Raw genomic sequence first — 16,357 nt, 5'->3', positions numbered from 1 at the left:
CTCAGAAAGAGGAAGTGTACACTTTTACCCGTTTTGTTTTGCATCATTCATATCTTAACCGTGACTGAGCGATTCTTCCGATAATGATTTAGCTTTGAATATTTTATTGCTGTTTATGCCTTCGGAATTTTATCCCTAGGCTGTTTTTTGTATTCTGCGTATCACAAGGTGATCGCTGTGAGAATCAGTAGCCGAGGGCTGCAGGGACACGAGCATGTGACTGACCCGGAGCTTCGTGATCAAATGATCCCTCACACAAGACACTCAGTGATGGGTCACATGGCTTTGAAGTTTGATTGCCCACAGGAAAGAAGGTCTGCTTCACTACCTTCAGCCAACGAACTGCAGAACGAGCAAAAATGTCTTCGTGAATATGTCCTTGTTCGAGTCGCCTGAAGTGAATTGATGTTAGGACATATGATTTAGAGTGGACTAATTGTTCTCCTTTCTGTGCGAAAGGGAGATCTCCGCTGTTTTAGTTGAATAGTTGTCTCAGGTGGAACATTTTTAGTGGCTTGGACACCTAGGACAAAGAGATTTCCCAATGTTTTTATTAATACGTAGCAGATGATTGAAGTGAAACAGCCAGAAAAAAATTCTTATTGACTTTTGCAGCACGTTTTCATTTGCTCTGGTGGATAGAAGCTCTATTTTCGCACTCATTTTGGTCATCTGCTAAATCTCACCCTCTAGCCAGAGAGTGTAGGCTAAAATATGCTTCTTAGAGACCCATGAAGCCATCTACCACTTCTTTTGAACCTGAGTAATGCTATCCCACACAATCACGATGATGATTTTATCATCCTTACCTCACACTGACTACACCGATCAGGCATAACATTATGACTGCTGAGAGGTGAAGTGAATAACCCTGATGATCTCCTCAACATGGCACCTGTTAGTGGGTGGGATATATTAGACAAGTGAACATTTTGTCCTCAAAGTTGATGTGTTAGAAGCAGGAAAATGGACAAGCGTAAGGATCTGAGCGAAATTGACAAGGGACAGATTGTGATGGCTAGACGACTGGATCAGAGCATCTCCAAAACTGCAGCTGTTGTGGGGTGTTCCCGGTCTGCAGTGGTCAGTATCTATCAAAATGTCCTGTAAGTTGACCCATGAGGGCTCACAACTTACAAGACTCAAAGAATCTGCTGCTAACATCTTGGTGCCAGATACCACAGTACACCTTCAGGGATCTAGTGGAGTCCATGCCTCGACGGGTCAGGGCTGTTTTGGCAGAAAAGGGGGAATAACTTTTCAATGTTTCCAGGGATTTTTCCAACTTTTTAGTGCTCAGATTTCTTACTGCACCAGTTCTTTAATATCTTATTAACATCTATTGAGCTTCAGCACTCAGACAGAGGATCAGGTTCATTTTCTCACGCCTCCGCATCAGTTTTCAAGTGGATGTTATTGTTTGTGCACAACACCTTGATCTCAAACAATACAGGTGAAGGCACTCTGTGTGTGTGTGTGTGTGAGTGAGAGATGGGAAGAAAACCCTCTCTGCAGCTATTCTCTATAGAATTTCTCCTCCACCTGTCATAGCCAAATGTGTGGTTTGGAGTGAATGAGCTAATCTGGCGTGAATAAGCTCCGCTAACGGCAGCAGTGACTCACTGAAAGCTGACTCGGTCGCGATGAAGGCAGCACACAGCTGGTAAGGTTCAGCCAGGGCAACACGGCCGCAGATGTCACCCCCGGGCCTAAAGAGGGACTCTTACTACATAATCACTCCTAATGTGCTGCAGACTTTCTGTTCCTGATTTACACACTTTACATCTTCATTCAGCAGCTATAATTATAAAGTAGAGTCGAAAATGAAATTCCTGTTAAAGATACGAACTCTCTTTATGAGAGAGACTTAGCAGGAATAATCCCCTGACTTGTACTGAACATAGCACTCTTTAGACCCTTTGGTACTGTTTGGCTCAAACTGCTCCTGGTCTTAAAGCACTATAGAAATACCAAAATATATACGTTTGCGTACCCTGAAAGAAATTGTTCAACATTGCCATTTATTTGGAAAATATGACTGATAATGCAAAATATATATATTTTTTAATTTAAGGATAGTGGTTCCTTATTTTTCTTTCTTTCTTTCTTTCTTTCTTTCTTTCTTTCTTTCTTTCTTTCTTTCTTTCTTTCTTTCTTTCTCTCTCTCTCTCTCTCTCTCTCTCTCTCTCTCTCTCTCTCTCTCTCTCTCTCTCTCTCTCTCTCTCGCTCTCTCTCTCTCTCTCTCGCTCTCTCTTTCCCTTCCCTTTTCTTCTCTCTTTTTCTTTTTTTCCTTTCTTTTCCTTTCTTTCTTTCTTTCTTTTTTTTCCCTTTTAATCGACTCATTATATTTTGTAATAACTTCGTCTACACGTTCATGTTAAATAAACATTCTTATCTTACCGTATCAGGGCTGTATGAGGAAAGAAATTGTATTCATAAACTTAATAAATAAAATGCTGCTTTTAATGGTGTTTTCAGAGGAAACCAGATTCCAGTACTAGTTGCAGCATGTCACACTGTGGATACAAAATGCAGCTATTTGCATGGACACTGTCTTTTATTTTGCACTTTTATTTTTGCAAATTGCATATTCAAAAAGGTAAACATGCAAAAAGCACACGGTGTGTGTTCAAGTTTTCCAATGGTCTAGCCATCACAATCTGGCCCTTGTCAAACTCGCTCAAATCTTTACCCTTGTCCATTTTTCCTGCTTCTAACACATCAACTTTGAGGACAAAATCTTCACTTACTGCCTGATATATCCCACCCACTAACAGGTGCCATGATGAGATCATCAGAGATATTCACTTCACTTGTCAGCGGTCATAATGTTATGGTTGATCGGTGTATATATTATATGCAGTTGTGTCTTAAGTGTTTGAACTAAAGCAGCCTTTATGTCTCGTGTCTCTTTAGAGGTATATGGAGATCGAGGACTTGCATGAGCAAGAGAGGAAAGAGCTGCAAAGCAAAGTGACCACGCTGGAAGGACAAACCAGACAGATGGAGCTCAAGACCAAGAACTACGCAGACCAGAGTGAGTCTTTCACTTCAGAACAACGGTTATTTATTTACTTCAGACTCCAGAGCTGCCAAGATCTATTGTGTTTTGATATCATGGTGTGCGTGCGAGTGTGCGTGCGAGTGTGCGTGCGAGTGTGCGTGCGAGTGTGCGCGCGAGTGTGCGCGCGAGCATGTGTGCGTGCGAGTGTGCGTGCGAGTGTGCGTGCGAGTGTGCGAATGAGCGTGTGCATGTGCGAGTGAGTGTGCGAGTGAGTGTGTGTGAGTGTGTGTGAGTGAGTGAGTGTGCGAGTGAGTGTGCATGTGTGAGTGTGCGAGTGTGCGAGTGAGTGAGTGTGTGAGTGAGTGTGCGAGTGAGTGTGCGAGTGAGTGTGCGAGTGAGTGTGCGAGTGAGTGTGCGAGTGAGTGAGGTGAGTGAGTGAGTGAGTGAGTGTGTGCGTGCGAGCGAGTGTGTGTGTGCGTGCGTGCGAGTGAGTGAGTGTGCGTGCGTGCGAGTGAGTGAGTGTGCGCGTGCGAGTGAGTGTGCGCGTGCGAGTGAGTGTGCGCGTGCGAGTGAGTGTGCGCGTGCGAGTGAGTGTGTGTGTGTGTGTGTGTGTGTAACCATTAATAATTACATTTCTTCAGTGATTATAGTTCTTCAGTGTGAAATGCTTGTGTATTGTTTCTCCACATCACCTTCCACCACTTTCCTCCATCATCATGGATCTGGTTTGAACTTTATTCAGGCAATAAACATGTCCTTCTCTGTCCAGTTATCTTTAAGTACTCTGGTGGGATTTCACTGGTCAGTAATAAATGACACACTGCATATGATTGTTTATCACTGGTTTTACTGCAGAAGCAGTGAGCAAGCTCATGTTTATAATAATAATAATAAAAAAATTAACTCCTGTTTTTTCTCCTCATTCTTCATGGCTTCTTTTTTAAATCCTTGTTTTGATCCACTGAACATCCTGACCACCACGTTCTTCCAGTTGAGGAGACTTGCTCCAGTTTTCCTGTTCAGATATGTGTCAGTTAAGTATACGGACTGAATCGGATAGTTCCTGAAGGGCTGCTGAGCGTCTCCACACGAAGCACGATCTCTCTGTGGGTGTCCATTACATAACTCCTCATGGCAAATGACACATCCAGGCAACGCTGTCAGCTCATGGGAAGATCATGTGTCTCACAAATAGGACTGTTTTTAAATAGTCAGATAAAATGCTACGGTTTTCACAAATGTCTTAAAAACCTGTTTAAGGCTGGACAGAGCGAGTCAGAATAAAATGATAAATAAATAATAAAAATAAACTTCAGTCATGGAGTGGATCTAGTTCAGCAGTGTGATAGTTAATGACTCAGTATTCCCGGGTGTTATGTGTGATTTCCAGTGGTTTGTGTTCAACATTTGGGACATGTGAACTGAGTAAGTGCTTGATCCTGGTCAGGGTGGTGGTGGTGGTGATGGAGGAGGAGGATCCAGAGCCTGTCCCATGATCCCTGGGCATGAGGCAGGAACACACCCTGAGTGGGATGTACGAAAGGTTTTTTTTTTCTTTTTTTTTTTTTTTCTTGAATCATGAATCTCAGGATGAACTCTTCCTCCCTTTCTGTCAGCTTCTCGTCTGATATCTGCTCATATTCATTCCGGTGCTTATATATTTCAATCAGTCCTCAGGGGTTCCTAAACTTTTCAGCTCATGACCCCCAGTGACTCCTGACCCCCCACTATCCTCAGAGGTGGTTAAAATATACGGTGCACATGCACCAATAGGCCTATCCAAACACGAGCATACTGACAACACAGCCGTATAATTTTAGAGTAAGGCTGATCCGACTGCTTATGGATGTCCTCTTTATGCACACGCCGGTCTTTTTCCGTACCTGTGGTCAATGGCCTTTCTGCTTCTCCGCTTTCCTCCACTGGCCTCTCCGCTGGCCTCCCTGCATTGTCTTTGGTCGATATTAACCAACGTTTCACTGAAACAAAAATAATATCCTAAGCCTAAGGCGAAAAATATGCTACTTCTAATAGTTTAAAAAGTTTCTGGAAATCATCTCGTGACCCACCCTCATTGTCTCGCAACCCCCCCAGGGGGGACCCCTACTTTGGGAACCACTGCCTTATATCACTGCTTTTGAAAAATTCTAACAAAAGCTATACAATCTGGGGTCGAGTGTAATCTCCCACTTAATGAACGAGGCAAGAGTTAAAAATAACTGTTTTCATGTTTCAAGTCTTAAGGATTAAATGACCGAATTAGGATGTATCTCTTTCAATATGTGGCATCGATATCAGACGTTCATCTAGATTCTAACTGAATCAGACTCTCTGTATTTAGTTCTGTAGATTTCCAGAAAACCTTGATGTGCAAGAAGAAAGCCGTCACGTCAAACCCCGACTGTTAGAAGACACTAAAGATGATCTGCTTTGTAGCTAAATAAAATTCACCCAGAAGTAAAGTATATAGAGAATATATAATGAATATAGTTTAAAATATGTTTGGTTTTCACTTAAAAATGTTTTTTTTTTTGTTAAAAATTGTGTACTAAATAATTTAGGAAGATGTTTGATTTGTTAATTTATTTTTCTTTCATGCCATATTATATAGACATTTGCTCATGTTTATTTTGTAATAGTTGTATAAATGATGCTCACACACTCAGCTGGTTGCTCACAAATCCTCCAGATTAACCGTCTGATCTGAACACAGTCATCTTCAGTGTAAGTTTCTGGACAAACTAAACTAAATTATCCAACCAATCATATATGTGAACCTTTCTCTCTCTCCTGACCTCCGCAGTGAACTCCTTTTCCTGTCGTTTTCAGTTTTTTTTAATTGCCCTACGATTCGCGTTGCGCTGAAGACCTCTTGTGTCCGATTCATGTAATTGCACCTGACCGCACACTTTAGAATTTAGGATTCAGAGGTCTCAGTAATCGTAACAGTCTGATAGAAGCTGCATGTTTTCAGGTTAATAAAATCTTTTGTGTGATAGCGAGACAACTAAGCATGTCCCTGTCTGTTTAGTTGGAAGATTAGAGGAGAGAGAAGCAGAACTGAAGAGAGAGTACAATACCCTCTACCATCGACACACTGAGGTGAGGACCGTGTGTGTGTTTGTGTGTAAATAATATTTTTATCCTTAGGCTCAATGTTGTCTATAATGTTTAGGCGTGCTATTCTGTAAGGATCTTGGTGATATAGTACTATAATAAATAATTAGCTGACTTGTGAACATGCTGCAGTGCTTTATTTCTCATAATGCCATGTGGCATCTCATGTATCGACCTGTGAAATGTTTAGAGCGCTCGTCCTTACCCACAGCATGCCTGAACCAAATTTCTTACACATATGAATAGAAGCAAGATTACAGTTTCAGTTTATTGCTTTTAATAACACGTCTAATAAAGATGGGACGCCTTAAGCATAGCTACTCTATTAGTATGTAAATTTCCCATTGGGATGAATAAAATATCTATCTATCTATCTATCTATCTATCTATCTATCTATCTCGCAGTTTTTCTCCTTCTCCTTAGGCTGATAATCATTTTGTCTTTTGCAGATGATCCATAGTTACATGGAGCACCTGGAACGTACCAAAATGCATCAGCTGACAGGGGGGGAAGCCACAGACACGAACACTCTGAGCAAACATAAGTGAGTGCGATCGATTTGATTATTCACCAAGGATCAGCTTTTATCTCTCTCCTCTCTTCTGCGGCTCTCTCAAAAGATTCAGTGTTTTTAGCAGTTTCAGTTTGCACGTGATCGGGCAATGATTTGAAATCACCTTCATTAATAAAATAAATATAGACGAAATGTAGCAGGATTTAATCTCCTGGTTTGGTGTATTGATGAACAGGATGTTATGGTGCACATGGAGTCTTGGGGACACGCTGATGCTGCAGACGTCTTCAAATGTAGGTCAGCTGCATCTCAGCCCAGTCAAGTGTGTGATAGTGAGAGAGAGAGAGAGAGAGAAAGGAGAAGAGAAGCGAAGCGAAGGCATCAGCGGATTGAGAAAATCCACTGGTGGATGGTAATGATGTGGGGCAGTGCAGCAGCTCAAACACCCGCTCTTTAATAGACTGAGAGTGTGAAAGGAGGAAATGTGGCTTCTGAGACAGTAGTGAAATCATCCCTGTGGAGCTAGTTGGTTTATTAGTTGTATTTTTTTATTTTTTGGATCTTTTCCTGTCCTAGATAGGACACCTGCAGTCTTGTAGCGTTTGTATTTGTCCCATTTCTCCTTTTTTAGGCTGCAGATGTGTTTATGTGCATTTACTGTGTGCTTTGGTGATACGTGCACATTGTTATTTGTAGCTACAACAGTAACAGAGATAATGTGCAATGTGTGTATATAAATAAATATATATATATATATAATCTCACAGAGTCCTGACCTCAACCCGACAGAACACCTTTGGGATGAATTAGAGAGGAGACAGGGGAGACTGGGACGTCTGCCTTTACATGCACATGAATGTAATGTGGAGTTGGCCCGCCCTTTGCAGCTGTAACATCTTCGACTCTTCAGGGAAGGCTTTCCGCAAGGTTTAGGAGTGTGTTTATGGGAATTTTTGACCATTTCTCTAGACCTGCATTTGTGAGGTCAGGCACTGATGCTGGACCAGAAGGTCTGGCTCACAGTCTCCACTCTAATTCATCCCAAAGGTGTTCTATCAGGTTGAGGTCAGGACTCTGTGAAGTTCCTCCATACCAAACTCTCTCATCCATGTCTTTATGGACCTTGCTTTGTGCACTGGTGTGCAGTCATGTTGGAACAGGAAGGGGTCATCCCCAAACTGTTCCCACTAAATTAGGAGCATAAAATTGTCCAAAATGAGTTCACTGAATCACCTTTCACTGGAACTAAGCCAAGCCCAACCCCTGAAAAACAACACAAACTACAAAATTCAGTAATTTGGAGGGGTCCCAAAATGTTTGCCAATATGGAGTGTGTGTGTGTAATATATATATATATATATATATATATATATACTCCATATAGAGACACTAGACTTTTCTTAGTAATATAAGCTGCATTTCTATAAATGGAAGAAGAGTGAAGAAACATGAAGGTGATAGCATGGACTTATTATGAATTAATATATTCATTAAATGTGGAAGAAAACACCTAGACGTTGATTATTTTTCAGCGTCCACTGTCACACTCTATTCCTTATATAATTCCCATAATAATGTTTTTTTGATGCCTACAGCATATGATGGTATTATTCAGAATAATTCCACATCAACCGTTTCAGTTTAATCGTCATTTCACTTTATACTTCACTGCTTCGTCATATACCTTATCACCTCACTCATGCTCTGAACATGACATTTATTTCTTTACACTCGCTCGCTGACTCTGGGAGCTCCTTTATACAAACACAAAGATGTGGTTAATGGTGAGTTTTTGTGATTCAGCGTATATCATGAGGTGTGTTAAAACACTAATCACAGAGTTTTCACTTTCCCTGTAACCTGGCTAGCCAGTGGATGTATGATTGGTGCACTCCTGCTGTATAATGTTTAGGTCAGATTTGTTAACACAGAACTGCTTATTAATATACAGATCATGGTTATTATCGTAGAGATCAATATATTGTTCTTTAACGAGGCTGCAGTATGTCAGTGTGGCCATTTACATAATTTCTTGCAGATTAAAATGATTTATTAGGGAAATAAAGACAAGTGAGGGTTTTTGTGTGCGAGTCATTGATTGTAAGTGCCACAACTCTGTGCTCTGTACAGGATTTCAAGTCCTCGTTCCCACAGTCCCCCCCTCCCTGAGCTCTTCTGTTTATTCTCAGCCAATAGGTTTTAAGGGAGCTGAGGAGCGAGCAGAGAGGAAGCATACGAAACCAGCAGTCAGTCCGATGCTACTGCAGCGTGAAATGCAGAGAAAGTGAGCGAGAGGAGGCTCTGCACTGAGGAGGTTTTGTTAACAAGGAAGCGTCCATGAGGAGACAGTAGACCAGCAGGGAAAGGCAGTGTCAAAAGGACAAAAAAAAAAAAAAGGAAAGTGAAAACAACAGGATCAGCTGCCGCAAAGCCGGTTTTTTACATTGCCCAGCCTCTGTGTGTGTGTGTGTGTGTGTGTGTGTGTGTGTGTGTGTCAGAGCGGATGATGTCACAGCACCGAGAGGCTGCAGAGCCACACACAAACACGCACGCCGGTGTGTAGACGGATGTGTATAGTCAGTGCTGCCGATGCTGATGGGATTGTTTTGGTGTGTCAGGGGGCGCTGGGCGGCCCGTAACGCTCGGCCACGACCATGAGTCCCGGCTGCATGCTGCTGTTTGTGTTTGGCTTCGTGGGGGGAGCCGTGGTCATCAACTCGGCCGTGCTGGTCTCGCTCTCGGTGCTTCTGCTGGTGCATTACTCTGTTTCCAACGGCCTGCCCGCCATCACACTTCCCAGAAACGGCAGGTACGCAGAGAGAGAGAGAGAGAGAGAGAGAGGGGTAGCTCTGTCACCATATCTGAAATATTGAAGCCTGTTTATAAATTCATAAAATCATTTTATCCAGAAATCTGCTTCTAATATTAGAATAATCAACTTTTTCGATCCACACATTGTTCTAAATGTTTGTGTTTATCCTCTCCCGCCTTTTCACCCATTTGTTTACTTGATTGTATTTTTTTCCCCTGCTTCATCTTTTAGCTCTAGTGCAGTCTGGTCTGCAGCGGTAAACATCAGCAGTTCTTTCCCTTCATATATTGCTGTAAAGTATTCAAATCTGAGAAGATTTTGCTGTAGATAATCATCACCAGTGAGGTGTTTTCCTCTGTAAGTTACAGGGAAGGTGTGGGCCATGCCTCTCTCAGCTTGTTCCTATTCCCTCATGATAGCTTTTCAATTCCTCTGTTTTGTTCCCAAGCGCACACAGCTTTGTTGTGCGCAAAGCAAGATGCCGACCAGCCTGTATCTCTTTCTGCATACAGATTCCATAATGGTTTGCTCTCTGTGGTGTGGTTGCATTTGTGGTGGTTTATAATGCCATTGTGTTATTAGAACGGTGAGCAAAATACTGTGGTGCTGCCATTCAGCTGTGATGGAATAGAAATAAAAGCACATTATTTAGAGTCAGCTATTAAGAGTTAAGGTTTTGTTTGTGTGTGTGGAGTATGTTGTATAGAGCTGGGTGGGTGTTTTAAAGTAGATTGACCAGTATAGAGAGCAGTATTTTTTTTTCTCTCTCTTTGCTTGTTTAACTTCTGTGAACAGCACATGTCACATGAGAGTTAGCTGTCAGCAATGTTATCGATGCAAACACCAGACAGAATTAACTGGGAACTGCAAGTTTGGACAGGGTGTTTATATAAGCCACGCCATGCATCCTAACAGACACATTGCAGTCTCCTTTTATGTAACACATCATCAGTTTTTATTCACACTTTGCTGTCCTTTAATACATCTTTATTGTCTGTTATTGATTTACTTTTTTTCTTGGGCTTGTGCTTAATTGACTTGAATAATGCAGCTATAAGTCCTTGAAAGTCAAATCCTATCATTTTTCCTGCTTTAGTCTTCCCGTTACTCTGTGAATAGTTTTTTGCTGTAGTTAGAGCTAGAGTAAGTGTGTTGACCTGCTGGGATTCCCAGAATGAGCAGTCAGCATATGTTGGGATTCAAACACAGGGAATGAATAGAGCTCCTGCTTCACCAAAGCAACCAGCATGTGACATGAGCAAAGGGAGGAGTGGAAGTCTAGTTTAATGAAAACACATGAGCTACAGTGTGAGCTCATTTTATATAGAATGATCTAAAGTTTTAAAAATTTGCATTTAATGATGACTTTATGATGTAGGGAGCATTAGAGATTAATTTGAGAGATGAATAAGGCACAGTGATTCGGTTCTCTCTTTGTTAACAGAAAGGATCGGCCTGTATCTCTGGGGATTTTCCAGCTGCAGGGGGGAGATGTGAGGACCCCCGACCTGCACAGGGAGCAAGTGGGGACTCCCGGGACGGACACATGGAGGTTCAACGACTTGAGTCATCCTCAGTCCAACACCAGCCTCAAGGTATCCTCACTGTTACAGATAATCTTCATCCTCTTTCTTTATACATTCACTTTTCTCACCAATCGCCCCTTATGTAATTAATCACTGCGGTTGATTGCTCAATCTTTCTCTTATGGGAAATAAGTTAAAAAGAAAGGCTTCCAGATTCGACCCCGTTGACGACATCGCGTGTTTGTATCGAGAGCTTGTCTTTTTTTTTTAAAGGATCCGGACACGACGTGTATTAAAATAGCCGGAGCAGCAGCGTGCCAGCAGAGAGGAAGCCTTTTCTGAGTTGGAGGCTCTGCTTGTTATGTCCTGCATGCTTAAACAGAGAGTGAATGAGGGTGAGAGTAACGGTTACAGAATCTCTCCTCCTGCTCTCGAAGCTTCTGCTGTACACAAAGGGCTGTGCCAAAAAAAAAAAAAAAATGCTGGCATTCTCTTCATCTTAGTGCACGAATAAATCAAAATTAAATTATTATTATATTATTTTTTTATGCCAGGGTCAGTTTGTCTACAAAACATAGTAATAGTTATAATATGCCGGTTGTAATTAAGCACAATAGTAGCTTATACTGCTACAGCTACTTACTACCACTACCACTCCTACTACTAGTGCTACTATTACAACCACTAACTTTGAGTACTAGTATCACTAACTATAGCTGCTACTACTACTAGTATGACCGCATCTACACTACAACAAGTACTACCACTACTACTACTACTTCTCCATTTTCTTTTACTACATCTACTTCCACCATTAATACTACTACTTCTTCTACTACTGCTACCTTCTACATCTTCGTTTACTTTTACTTTTACAAACATGTCTACTACCACTACTGTTTCCATCACGTCTATTACTACGAAGTACTACCACAGCTATTTCTACTCCTTCTTCTTTTAATTCAACTATTTACATAAATAATAGTACTAGTATTACTAACACTGCACTAACTATTACCATTTGTATATTTTATATAGGGGAAAAAATATATATGTGATGGAATATATGTAATAGATTGGTTCAGGAACGGTTTGATGAACACAACAACGAGTTTGAGGTGTTGACTTGCCCTCCAAATTCCCCAGATCTCAATCCAGTGGAGCGTCTGTGGGATGTGAAAATCAGTATTCTCATTAACGATGATGTCGTCTATCTGCACACACCGGGGAAAATCCACTGCAGGGAATTTTAAAGCCGTTCACTAAATGAGTCTGTCACTGCGTTACCATCATTATATCCTCCATATGGTTACTGAAGGAAATGAAAGAGTCTGATATGATGATTAAACAGGATATTATAGTCACAGCTACAGGGATATAGTCTCAGTTTATGGCCACATCAGACACAATATTATTAATGTACGCTGCAGCAATGTGCTCATGCAACTGCGAGCGCGACACAAACATCTCGTGCACTCACTCAGTCTCTACACATTCAGAGCCATGCAAATATCACAGGTCACTCGGGTATCATATCTGTTATGACTTGATGTGTTGATTTTACACATGTATGGGTCTGGGGTAGAGAATCAGTCTTGTGTATGTGTTTATTTGTAATACGTGCACACTGTGTAGCTGTGAACTTTGAGGTGTAATGAGAAAACTTATGGAGGCTTTGAGAGCAGATCAGAAAGTGCTGTAGAGAGTTTTATCTGAAAGCAGAGAGATACACTGTATGACTTAAGCTTTGTGGATATCTGATCTGTCACAAACATATATGCTTTTTGATTGTCTTAGTCCAGATTTATTTCCCTTAGCTCTTCTTGTATCCTTCACTCTTCTGGAAAGGCTTTCCACAAGATGTTAGAGTGTAGCTGTGGGCATTTGTGTTCATTAGATACCGATGCTAGGAGAGGAGGGCATCTAGGATTATTTTAGTTCATGCCAGTGGGGTTTAGTCAGCGTCAGGGCTCTGTGCAGGACATTTGAGCTCTTCCGCTGCACCCTTGGCAAACCACATTTTCATGGAGCTCGCTTTGTGCATCACCATGCTGGAAGAGGTTCGAGTGAAAAAATTGTGATGCTATAGCCAATAAAGATTTTGGGGAAAGACTAACATATGGGTGTGGTGTGATGGTCTGCCGTCCGCATACTTTTGGCCACATAGAGTTTAAACTGCGATCTTGAGCTGCAATGACCTTGAGGTTTGTGTCTTGGTTATTGATGTACTGCATGAAACAAGCTGATCAGATTTCAGCTCCTGAAAGCAAAACTGAAGCCAGAAAGGCATTTAGTGACAGACCGACCATTACTGATTGCTAATGTGATAAAAGATAAAGCTTTAATGGAATTATGGATCACGCCAGAAGCTTCCCACCAAGATTTTCTTGCCTCTTATTTTGCATCACGTTTGTGAAAAAGATATGGGTTAATTAAGTGATTACCGAAGTGCTAAATTATTTAATTAAGACTTTCAAAACAGTGTAACTTTTACATATATGTATATGAAGTGCAGCGAGGTTTGTTCTGTCCAATAACGGAGGATGATGTGTAGAGAAGTGCCACTGAATCTCGGTCCAGTCGCACGGAACAGGATTATCAGACGATTCGTATTCTGAGATTTATTGACCGCTGGATGTTATCAGTGAAATCTCAGAAGCCAATCCGATTTCTCGGTGCCTTTAATCCCCACCTCAGATTCAGTAACACAAAGGAGCGTTGATGTTGCTACGCCTCCTGCTGAGAAGACACAGGCTGTCCTTTGTGACCTCTATGACTCGACATTTCTCGCAGATTTACCGTCTCCCACACAAGGCGGTCTGTTTGTCTCTCCCACACATGCAGAACGTAGGAAGTAAAGTAGACCACTATATAACTTTTCTTTTTTTGGGGGGGGGGGGTCAAAACAAGTGTTAGGCTTACAAAGGTGGGCAGGCGCTGTCATGGCAACAAGAAGGGGTACGGTAGCATGTCGCAAACAGGCGGTGACCTCCCATCAGGCATCTCTTTTATATGTGTGAGACTTGAAAAGGCGGAGTGGGAGGAGAAAGGAAGACACTTGAGCATTCAGGCTGCTGTGCGGCGCGTCAGGTTTTGTTGCTGCGCGACATTCATTTTAATGAGAGGCATGGTCTTTGAACGGCACACATACAGTAGATTTTTGCTCGAAAAGACAATATTAATAAAACATCCTTAGTGTAGCTGCTCAAGGACAAGGCGTTCCTCTGTTTCAGCTCCCTAAACAATTAATAATGCATGAAAGTCGGCTGAAAATAATTTATACGGTGCTACGTCTCGGAGGGTGCTTTTACATATGCAGTTTTATTCAGAATGCGGTTTGTTTTCCCCGTAGTGTGGTTCATGTAGGCAGGTGAGAACACAGCAATAATACTCTGAGAAAGGCAAGAAGTCTGGAATATATGGTGTGGCGAACGAAATGATGAAATAAAAGCTGCCATGCACAGAATGTTTTTTAATGTGTATTCGTATGCTGAGGTCCCACTGTATCTGTTCTGTATAAACTGGGATGTCTGTACCTAGAACTGGTTGATGCAAAAGTCATGATGGACTTGAAGCAGGTGATGAAATCAAGCTACAAGAATTCTATATGTGAATAACTAAAAGCAACACAACCGAACAGAGTAAAAGAATAGAACACACTTATTTAATCATGCTCTACAGTGTTATCAGCTCCACGACTAACCACAAGAGGGTGAAAATGAGCTCAGTGTAACCAGTCAGACCAGTGGGTACATGTGAATGCTCCTCTTTCTCTCTCTGGGTAGCTGAAAGCAGCTGAAAGCAAGAATAAGAGTCCCTACATGACTTTGGATTTCCCCTGGACTGCTGTCAGTAAGGTAGCGGTCAGTCGCATCGTGAGCCTCACGGTAGCTGCAGTCCAAACTAACGTGTGCTCTGTTGGACAGTTAATGCATCCAGCGGTACGCCGGCTTGGACAATTCATTAAACCAGCATGCAGCCATTCTGACTGTGTGCTAACCGTGTGCTAGTGTGTGTGAGGGAATGAATGAAGTGTAAATAAGGATGGTTGGTAATCTATAGCACCATATCTAAACCTAGGTTTTTAGCTGCATTTAGCATCTGTGTGGCTGCACGTTTTCTGTTTGGTTTTGTTTATGTAGTTGTTGTTGTTATTATTATTATTATTATTATTATGTAGTTAGTCTTCGTGTCATTCTGCTTTGCATAGCTCTGCTTGTATTCTTTGTGACTAACAGTGAAATATGAACAGTGTCAAGCATGTAGCTGATGAACATGAGGTTAAATGGCATGACTGTACCACACAGTTGAACAGGATTTGAACCATGTAGACGTTATATTGCTGGATTGTATGAGCTGTGTTTAAGATATTATTGTACAGGATGATCACAGACCACAGGTTGGTATCCAGATGCAGTAAACACCCATATGTTGATTACTCAGTGTCCTTCATCGTTCCAGGATGAACTCTCAGACGCCAATCACGGAGGCTCCAAGTCGGTTACGCCGATGTCCACAGCGCCTTTAAACGCCGCCTCGGTTTCTGTAGAAGTGTCCCAGACTGACTCCTCGGAGGGACTGAACAGGAACCTGAACTCCAGCAGCAGAAAGCCGGACAGCAGTAAGAACATTAAAGTACAGGAAGCTGTAGCAACAGAGGAGCTTCCTAAAGGTGAGTCATGTTGTTTCTCATCACAGCCATCTCTGTATTTTTATCCTTGGATCGTTGGAGAGTTTCCTAGAGTGTCGTGAATTTATTGCGTGTTCGTTTTCCTGCTTAAATTACATAAATAAATGTTGTCTCTTCAAGGAGAAGTTCACCTCCAGAACAACAATCTACAGATAATTTACTCACCCCCTTGTCATCCAAGACGTTCATGTCTTTCTCTCTTCAGTCGTAAAGAAATGATGTTTCCTGAAGATTTTTCTCCATATGGAATTCAATGGTGCCTCAGAATTTGAAATTCTAAAATGCAGGAAGAAGGGTCTTATCTAGCCAAACGATCGGTCATTTTCTTAAAAAAAAAATAATAAAAATTATTTAAGTTTAACCACAAAAGCTCGTCTAACACTAGGCTCTGGGATGCGCGTCCATGACGCCACATACTATGTGATCTCATCAGACGGTCACTCGTGACGTAGGCGGAACTACAGACCCAGTGTTTACAAAGAGAACGTGCAAATACCAAGGAAGTGCAAATAATTCACACTCTCTTTACTAACAAAAAGGTAGAAGGAGAATATCTAGGTGTGCTGATATCCAGCTGTAGAGCGAGCAACCACAGCTTCAGTCACTCAGGATTCTTTTAGGTTTAAAGCGATTTCCACATCCACACACAGACACACAGACCATTTTAAACAAAAGACATACAACTTTGTCATT

At 41.7% G+C, this 16,357-nt stretch overlaps 1 protein-coding gene across 2 annotated transcripts in view; it reads left to right on the top strand.

Moving 5' to 3' along the window:
• spag9b (sperm associated antigen 9b) overlaps nucleotides 1–16,357 on the top strand; it is a 41,531-nt gene that overhangs the window by 10,157 nt on the left and 15,017 nt on the right. Inside the window, exons 2-6 of one of the 2 annotated variants that reach the window (XM_058405751.1) lie at nucleotides 2,917–3,037; nucleotides 6,036–6,106; nucleotides 6,572–6,666; nucleotides 10,893–11,043; nucleotides 15,436–15,646. In XM_058405751.1, the coding sequence (XP_058261734.1) occupies nucleotides 2,917–3,037; nucleotides 6,036–6,106; nucleotides 6,572–6,666; nucleotides 10,893–11,043; nucleotides 15,436–15,646 (649 nt within the window). Of the gene's footprint in view, nucleotides 1–2,916; nucleotides 3,038–6,035; nucleotides 6,107–6,571; nucleotides 6,667–8,950; nucleotides 9,446–10,892; nucleotides 11,044–15,435; nucleotides 15,647–16,357 lie in introns of those variants that run through there. The other variant, XM_058405752.1, reaches the window with a different exon arrangement.

Source organism: Hemibagrus wyckioides, linkage group LG13 (genome assembly GCF_019097595.1).
Source record: "Hemibagrus wyckioides isolate EC202008001 linkage group LG13, SWU_Hwy_1.0, whole genome shotgun sequence".
In the NCBI taxonomy this organism is placed as follows: domain Eukaryota; kingdom Metazoa; phylum Chordata; class Actinopteri; order Siluriformes; family Bagridae; genus Hemibagrus; species Hemibagrus wyckioides.
This window is presented reverse-complemented; position numbering and strand designations above follow the sequence as displayed.